Consider the following 9,753-nt stretch of genomic DNA (forward strand, 5'->3'; position numbering starts at 1 on the left):
ATGAGCCCCTAATAAAATGTTAAAAAAGAAAGTAAATGTTTAGAAAATGATGATGGCAACCTATGTACAAATATGCTTGATACAATTGATGTATGGAATGTCATAAGTGCTGTAAGAGTCCCCAATAAAAAGATTTAACAAATGAAAAAAAAAATTGGTTATCTTAGGAAATCATGACTTAGATGTCTTTATCACGACAGATGCCCTAAGGTATAGGAAAAAAATCTACCTGACTCAGAAAAACAAATAAGTAAATACCCTAGTCCTGGTCTTGCTACTCTTAGCTCATGGATTTTTGACCCTGATTTTGCCTAGGCTTTCCTTTCATCATCGATAAATTGAGAGACTGGATTGTATGGATCTGAGGCACCTTTCTGCTCTAAGAGTCCTTTGCTCTTAAAGCTTTAGAGTAAAAAATATGTATGTAAGGTAACTATTTTCTAACTGCTTGTTTAAAAAAATCGTACTTCTTCTGAACACTTAAAAATAGACACCTGAAATGAATGCACAGATGAGAGACAAAAAGTTCTAAGACCTTTAAAAAAAAAGTTGGCACCTCATGCTATTATGAAATCTGCACTTAGTGCTTTTGTATTTAAACAGTTTAATTGGAACAAGTCTCAAGTTTCTCCTTGTGTGCATGCCCACAGGTGCTTTTCACATTGACATCTCTTTCCATTCCCACGTGTCTTCACTCATGTGGCTCCCTTTGAGACACCTTCTGGTACCAGTGTCCCTTCTTCTTGCAGCAAATCCTGCCAACAATTCCTTTTTCAACAACCTGTCCTCCCCAGGCCTTGTATCAATCATGAGGCCCTAAGAATGTAGACCATTAATACGGCCCTTTTGATTGTTCACTAAACGATGTCCTTCAGAATACTCTAAAGAGGAGGAATTGATTAGGTTACCCTACTGCCTAAAAACCTTCAAGAACTCTCTTATATTTACCAAAAGGATGCATGAACTCCGTATGTGGGTGTTCAAGACCTCCCATAAGTTAGTAGACTCAACAACCTTCTACCTGATGGCCCATCAGTCAGGATGGCCCTTGCCTTATGACCTTAGCCTTCTCTGGGTGCACTTCTACCATTTGTAAATGAAGGGGCTGGACATCTGGTCCTTCCTCCTCCAAGATGATTTTTCTCTAAAGTTTCGAAGTAAAATATATGTAAGTTTAATATTTTCTCATGGTCGTGCTAAAAAAATGAAAAGCAAACCTTCCTGCCATTGCCTTGGTTTCCCATCTCCATCTAGGAACATCCTCCTTCCCATGTAGAACTCGGTTCTAGACCCGTCTTCTTGATAAAGCCTTTCCTGCCACCGTGGGAGCTTCCTCAGCCACAGCTGTCACCGCCACCTCCCCATGTAGAGCTCTCTGCAGTCCGAAGGGAGTGTAGTATTCAATTGACAAGATTGCTTAATACCTCTTTATCTTGTTTTCCCCACAAAACCATGAGTTCTTTGAGAACAGAGAGCCATTGGTTTCTGGGGTACCCATGCCCAGGTCTCACATGATCACAGGGTTGTAGAACTCACACAGCATCATTCCCTTCACTCAACAGGGCTGCTGTGGACTCATGACTCAACTTCTCATCTTGAATATAAGTGAGAAACTTGTCTGTCAAAAAGTGATTACCCATATGAACACAAACCCCCCTCCCTAAATAAAAAAAGGCTCCATTTCTATCTATGATTTTGATTCAAGAATGCAAATTTGAATTAGAACTACATTTGATTTTTAAACGATGAACAACCTGAGGGCAAATTCTGTGTCATTCACAAGCCTAAGAGGAAGTGGATTCCACTTTTTGGCTTAGTAAACACTGCTGCATGCACAGGGGCGTACCACTATCTATTAGTACTCCTGCTTTTAATTCAGTTTCTTTGGGGGTGTATACCTAGGAGTAGAACTGCTGGAAATATATCTACTGCCTAAAAATATATAAGAATCTACTGCCTAAAAACCCTAATTGTCCAACAACAGCGCATAGATGAGGTAAAATGTGATATATACATACAATGGACTTATAACCAACTATCAAGAGAAACAAATTTGGATGCTGGCTATAATATGGATAGACCTTACAAAGATTATACTGAGCAAATTCAGTCGGTCCCAATGGGACTCTTATTGCATGATACCACTTATGTGCAATATCTAGGACAGGAAAGTGTCCAGAGAACAAAGTGTATTAGTGCTTGCCAAGGGTCAGTCAGGAGGTGGGGAGAAGGACTCATTACTTTTGGGATACTGAGATTCTTTTAAGGGTAATGGAAAATCAGGAAACAAGTAAAAGTGACTGTTGAACAACTTGATAAATTAATGTCACTGAATTGCATGTGTGAAAAATGCTGAAATGGAGAATGATTTGTTACATATACGCGTACCACAATACATTTAAAAGAAGAAGAAGAGAGAGCTGCTATAAACCTGTCTAAAACCTCTAAGGATGAGGGAGGGGGCACAATCACTCTTGGCAGGTCTGCCCTCTCAGTGGGTGTCCCCAATTAACATTTTATGTACAGAGCATGATTTCTTCCACCGAGAATTGTTGGCATATAAGCCAAACTCCCAATTATGAATTGTAAGATGGTCAGAGGTGCAATGCTACTGCACCAGAAAGCAAGGAAAAAGCCAAATATGTGTCTCTTGAAAAGCAACAAAGCATGTATATTCGGATAATATTTTTGTGTGTTTAAATGCTTTAGTTCAAATCTCCTGCATGGAAACAAAAGTGATTTCCACATGGTATGTATGGATGAGATGCTTCCAGTGAACTGCATTTTTAGAGTTCATTTCTGGATTCTTCAGGAAGAGGTCCTAAAAAAGCCATCTAGGCAATTTTCCCGGGTACAAATAATGGTACCTGTTTTCTTCCCTAAGATCGTTTTCCATGGCTTGAGTCTCCCGTTCCAACTTCTGGGCCCTTGTGTAGTCTCTCCAGGCTCGTAGGACCTTTAGCTGAAACTTCCAGTCGGACAGGGTACCAGCTTTCCCCAGTTTAATCCTATGATCAAGGATCAGCTGGTGCCAGGCAGAGAAATACCGTTTTTGACACTGCATTGGGAACACAGGGGAAAATGGTCAGTGGTCAGGGCTTCTGCTGTCCTATATTAATCAAGAGTCCTCTTCTCACACTTTCCACTCACATTTTTTTCCTAACAAGTCTAGGAAACGTTGCCTGAATAGAGAGCGATCTGACAAAGCACAATTCCTTTATGTTACTAGTGGCCAAAAATGTCGTGCAACTGAAGCCTGCTCTGCCTTGAAATGTAAATGCAGGAGATTCTCACGGTAAAGTACCAGTCCTGTGGTAAGCCAGAGCAACAGCCACTTCTAAGATGTGAGTTCAGACACTTGTTTGAGAGGCTTGAAAGACCTGCTTCCAAGATGATCTCCTGTCATGCTGTCTTCGAGTCTAAAATGCCAATCGCTTAATTCTTCAAAACAATGATGTATTGCATAAGGGAGCATGGGCAGGCCCGAGAGGTTGGGTTGCCCTCTGTGGTCCGTGGACTACCACTGGCCATACGAGGGCTTTGCTGAACAGATCTACAGAGAATGGATGCAATTTTCTATTATGTGCATTGGACAGTAAATCACCTGGTGTCTACAGACCCTGACGGGCAGTACTTTACTTGTGTTCTATTCTTTAAAAATTCCAAGTCCTTGTCGAAATCTTCTACCTTGACAGCAAACTTTTCTTCTACTACCTCAAATGACTTTCACCTCTTAGCCTTACTCCAGTCAGACTGTTTCACACTCTGCTCTCTCTGTCTAGTGGTTCTACTCTGCCTGACTACTCTCAGAGCCCTCCCTCTCTCAGGAAGCCCGCCTGCTACCAAATGTGAGCGCCCTGCCACTGTACTCCCACTGCAACCTATTTCCTCGTCAGTCAAAACGCTCATCACACTGTATTGTCCTCACCTGTCAGTGGTTTCTACTAGACAGTAAGCCCCCTGAGGGAAGACAGGACAGGGCCCACAAAGGAAACGACACATCTGGGAGGGGTACCACCTATGGGGAGCACAAAACCAGAAAAGGAGCTCACAGGAAGGGACTCGGTGACCACTACTGACCGCTGGCCCCGATGACCAGCTTCAAAGGAAGGCTTGGCGGCCTTACTGGATGGCGTCAGTTCTTTTCCTTCTCTGCAAAAATACTTACCTTTCACTACTCAGACACTTACCACACAGTTACCATTGTCTTTGAATGTGGCAACTCTGACCAAAGTTGTTTAAGATATAATCTCTACTTTTGATATAAATAATTAAAAAGGAACATTCGTAGAATTCTTAGAAATAGTCCATTTGACCAGAAACATAGGAAATCATTTAGATACATTCTCATTTAGGTAAGTTACTGTGGGGGAAGGGCCAGCCCCCCAACACTGATCACAGATTCGACAGGCGCAATTGTACGGTTGAGATATATAAATATTATAATAAAGTCATAGAGAGCATGAGAGATAAAAGAGATTGAAATAATGGAGTCAGACACATCTCATGGTAGCATGCTCACCTCAGCCCCACTTGGTGGTCCACATGGAGATAGCGAAGGGGAAAGGGAACAGGGGAGAGAGGACTGGAGAGGAGAGGGGAAACCGATGAGAGGTCAAGAGGGGAGCCCGAGAGAGGTCTTTATTGCTAACCCAGACTTATATATCTTTGGGGGGAATGCAAGCCCCCTAATTACAGGTAAATACATATGTCACAGGAAGGGTTGCACTATAGGTTATACAGCAACGAGAGGGGGACAATCTAGGGATATACATGCACTAGGAAGAGGAGGGATTGGGGGCACACATGTGACAAGAAGGGCGGATCCTAGATTCAGGATGGCAGCCTAACTTTGGAAGTCACTGAGCAGGTTTGACCTGTTCTCTGGATCTCCATAGAAACCATTATCAGTAGGGTATAAACCCCACCCACAGGCACCAAGCTAATGGTTGCAACCCTTTAGGGAGAAGTCCATTGTCCTTAACAGCAGAGAGCAGGCCCTACCTTGGTGGAACCAGACAGTTGTCTGGCAACTGATTGCCTTTAGGGAGGATGTCTCTAAGCATCTGACCTCCCACCATATGTTGGCAAAAAGCCTCTAATGTTTGGCATGTCTTTGTGGGAGACAAAGCTGGGGAAAAGTCTCTTTCTAATCCTACAAGTTACGAAATAGTCTTTATTTTAAATTTTCATTAGGAGAAATTCTGTCATATTGAAAAATACCCTCATTCCCATTCCCTTTCTGTTATGCTAAGCCAGGGCATCTTTTTTCAGAACCACTTTAGCTCGGAAGAAAGGAATGGAGAGAGCCAGGGAGAGAAGGAGGAATGAATGAATGACTATGCCTTCAGTATGGCAAAGAAAATACACACAGTGGCTTGACTGAGACTTACTTTAAACAATCCTAATTGGCTTATTTAGCCATTAAAATAAAGCATGAAAAATGGTGTTGAGTATCATAACTAGTAAAACACCGCCCCCCCTAAAAAACACAACCTCACTTTGAGTCAATTACAACTCCTAGTGACCCTAAAGGTCAGAGTAGAATTATTCCATAGGGTTTGTAAGGCTGCAAATCCTTATGGGAGTAGGCTGTCTCATCTTTCACCCTCAGAGTGGCTGATGGGCTTGAACCCTTGACCTTTCAGTTAACAGCCTAATGCTTAATCTGCTATGCCTTTTGTCTATTTACCAGATTTACATGAGACCCTTCTTGAATGGCTTGGTGAAATATTCTATGCATACTGTCTCCCATTTTAACTCCTGGAATATTTCTAATGACGACTAGTGCAAACATAATCCACCCCTGACAATAACAACACTATCATCGTGCCCTGGGATTTGTACATCCCTTTCGCCGTAAAGTTCAAACCGCATACATGTACTATTCTATTAATCTTTAGACCATCATTACAAAACAGGCTGCGGATATTACTAAGAATGACCTCACCAAGCAAAAGTTGGTGAGCCTCATAACTCCTCATAAAAGTAGAGGAGCCTTTAAGGACCGAATTTCCAAAGCCAAGAGCTAGTGATACATATGAGGCTAGCTAATGAAGGTATATTCTGCCATCCTGGAGACTAAACTCTGTCAGGCAGAGTCCCTCTGAATAAGAAAGGGCAAACGTTTTCATTCTACTGCAATGAAAAAGAGCTCTTTATATGAGGGAGCTTCAAAAAGTATATGGGAATGTGGGATTCTAAAGAGACTTTTCCTCAGCTTTGTCTCCCACAAAGACATGCCAAACATTAGAGGCTTTTTGCCAACATATGGTGGGAGGTCAGAGGCTTAGAGACATCCTCCCTAAAGGCAGTCAGTTGCCAGACAATTGTCTGGTCCCACCAAGGTAGGGCCTGCTCTCTGCTGTTAAGGACAATGGGCTACTTCTCCCGAAAGACTTGCGGCCATCAGTCTGGTCCCTGTGGGTGGGGTTTATACCCTACTGATAATGGTTTCTATGGAGATCCAGAGAACAGGTCAAACCTGCTCAGTGACATCCAAAGTAAGGCTGCCATCCTGAATCTAGGATCCACCCTTCTTGTCACATGTGTGCCCCCAATCCCTCCTCTTCCTAGTGCATGTATATCCCTAGTTTGTCCCCCTCCCATTGCTGTATAACCTATAGTGCAACCCTTCCTGTGACGTATGTCTTTACCTGTAATTAGGGGGCTTGCATGCCCACCCAAAGGTATATAAGTCTGGGTTAGCAATAAAGAGCTCTCTGGGGCTCCCCTCTTGGCCTCTAGTAGGTTCCCCCTCTACTCTCCCATCCTCGCTCCCCTGTTCCCTCTCTCCTTGTCCTCCTCCCCCTTCCCTATCTCCACGTGGACCACCAAGCGGGGCTGAGGTGAGCATACTACCATGAAATGTGTCTGACTCCATTATTTCACTCCCTCTTTTATATCTAATGCTCTCTAGGACTTTATTATAACCTTTATATATTTTAACCGTACAATTGCACTTATTGAACCCACAATTAGTTGTGGGGGGCTGGCATGTCCCCCGCATGGGAATATGTCATTGTCTTTTAATCCCCCCTTTCCAGGGAACTTTTTGAAAGCTCTTTGTATAACCTAACATGGTAGAAACAAATAAAACAAAACAAACCTGGAAAAGGGCACGTCAGAATTTAAGAAACATTTGCCTTCAAGTCAACGTCAACTCGGTGACTGCGCCTGTGTCAGAGTCGGACTGTGAGTCCCTGAAAGCAGCCCGGCAGGCCTTTCTTCTAAGGCACCTCGGGGTGGGCTTGAACCTCCCAGTTTTTGGTTAACAGCTGAGCATGGTAACAGTGAGAACTACCCAGTGAGTCCCTATCTGAATGAAGAAGGGGAGAATTTGAGTTTAGGAATCCTTGGGTCCGTAGAGGAACCATGCGGCTTGGTGGGTTTACACAATGGGCTGTGCACGACAAGGTCAGCAGTTCGAAACCACCAGCCATTCTGTGGGAGAAAGAGGAAGTTTTCCAATCCTGTAAATTTTTACAGCCTTGGAAACCCACAGGGGCAGTTCTAGGGTCACTAGGCGTCGGCATTGACCCCAGGCCAGTGCATGACAGTCAATGTGTGGTCTTAAAGACAGTAGAGTTCAGATTTTGAGAAGACAATGATCCCTTTCAAAGGTTTATAATTGTTTCAGTACACAGAAGTCACCAATAGCAAAGTTTCTATCTGATTTACCAACTGTTTGCTTGAAATTGGTTTGCTAGTGTTCCCCGCCCACCCCCTATCATCTGTCTGCTCAAGAAAGGATTCTTGTTAAACATTTAATAAAAAACAAAACGAAGTATGAATCAGGAATCACCACTCAGTTATTCTGGATTCAGAGCAAACTTTCTGCTCTTCTCTTGAAGAGATGAGCCAAGGCATGCATGGACACTCCTCTATTATTCTTTCCACTTCCCCTGCCTCCCAGCTGACTCCCGGCTGCCCCTGGGCCTGCTTTCCACTGGGGAAGGACCATAGCTAGTGAGCCATGCCATTGCTCAGTGAAGCAGAAACCACTGAAAAATGCCACCAAGCTGAAGAGGACCAGGAGATCTGGTGTCGGCCGGGAGACGGGAGAGCGTCATGCTTTAACTGGACAGGCAGCTCGCCTGACCTCCCACCCATAATTCCTCACCTCGCTCATTAATTCCCACGCCATGCTTTGATCTCAGCCAGATCTCTAGAGAGGCAGGCATTCTTTCCCTAGCTTCTGGTTTCTCTCCACCAGATTTGAGATGATAATCAAGGCTGGCTAGGTGTAAATAAAACACCGACAACAATTACGGTGGGGGAAGATGTGCTCGTAGGCACAGATCTAAAATCCTTTTGTAAAATACTTAAAAGGTGTATTTTCAAAAGTTTTTAGGTGAAATGCTTTCCTCCCCTCAAAACCTTCCACAAGACATCATTTGGTTGTTAAGGATTCCACTCCAGAGAAGAAATGACAGCTCGCCCTGCTAAATTTATTACCTGCACTGGAGTTGCCCTCGTTCTGTTGGCAAGAAAAGCTCTTCCCTGAAGTGTAATCACACTGCTGTCACTGGGAATGATTGACGTTAGGTGGAACAGCAATTTGCTATCTAATCTTCATTGTAATTCTAACCCTGTCACTGGAGATGCCGGTTCTGATTAATGAAGTGGGTAACTCATCAAAATTCCTCAGCCATTTCTCTTTTGTCAGAAAGCTCAGTGATAATTGCATCAAAATTCTCAGTCATGGGAAAATAAACAATGAATTGTAAAGAGGACAAAAATGTCAACAAGTTTACAATTTATTTTTGCCGAATGTGGTGTGACTGCTGGTCTAGGGGAGCTGGCCAAGGCTAGAAGTTAGAAATATGTTACACTTCCCCCTGGGGCCTCATACCTGGTTCCTTGCTCCTGGAAACCCACACCCTATTTATTGCTACATTCCCAACTTCCTTTTGCCTTTTGGGGACTAGGGTCCCACCCCCAGTGTCACAAAGTTTATTCCGACTCATAATGACCCTAGACAGGGTTTCCAAGGCTGCACATTTTGATGGGGACGGATCAGGACTAAGGAGGTCGGTGGAACAGCAGTGAATTTTGCAGTGGAAAATAGTACCTTGGGAACCATCCTATTCAAAATTTTCATAAATTTGCCCCACAGGAAAGCACTGCTTCTCCATCCCCAGCCATCTGTGCTTCCTATCACTAACATCACTAGAGAAAAGATATCCAGTCCAGTACACAGCACCAAGGACTGGACTTGCCAGGATCTCTGTTTGGACCACCACAGCCCTGAGCAATGCTACCCCATGAGCAATGCTGTCTAGCGCTTCTGGCTCTAGACAGAAGCTGCTTTTGTTGTTACATCCTGGAAGATATGGTGCTTATTCTCCTTCTGTATTAAAACTTTTTTTTTCTTTAAAAAAAAAAAGGTGAAGTAAGAGTCTTCTCAGACAAGGAAAACCTCAAAGAATACATAAAAAGAAACCCAGCCCTACAAAAGATCCTTGACAATCCAGTATGGGCAAATAAGAGACCATCACATAGAACAACTCCACCCATAAGATGACAAAGAAGAAACAACCCCCAGGATAGCATCAGCTCAATAGTGGAAAGAAGGCAAACATAAACCACTCACACAACACAAGCAGATAAGATAGGTAAATAGACTGATTACAAGAATCTAAGTATTGCTTCCTCCCTGGGGGAGGGACAGCAGAGAAAAGGGCAGGGGGGGGATGTTGGACAGTGTAACTTATGACTAAGCTATAATAAGTTATGAATTATGAAGGGCTA

General features: G+C 43.4%; 1 protein-coding gene across 1 annotated transcript in view; it reads right to left on the reverse strand.

Annotated features, from left to right (window-relative positions):
- The window catches only part of CCDC191 (coiled-coil domain containing 191), a 102,810-nt gene that overhangs the window by 56,780 nt on the left and 36,277 nt on the right, over window positions 1–9,753 (reverse strand). The window contains exon 8 of the mRNA XM_004706488.2: window positions 2,868–3,058. Within this exon, the coding sequence (XP_004706545.1) occupies window positions 2,868–3,058 (191 nt within the window). The remainder of the gene's footprint in view (window positions 1–2,867; window positions 3,059–9,753) is intronic.

The sequence above is a fragment of the Echinops telfairi genome, unplaced genomic scaffold (genome assembly GCF_000313985.2).
Source record: "Echinops telfairi isolate 266 unplaced genomic scaffold, ASM31398v2 ScPeMD7_6;HRSCAF=24_0, whole genome shotgun sequence".
Lineage (NCBI taxonomy): Eukaryota > Metazoa > Chordata > Mammalia > Afrosoricida > Tenrecidae > Echinops > Echinops telfairi.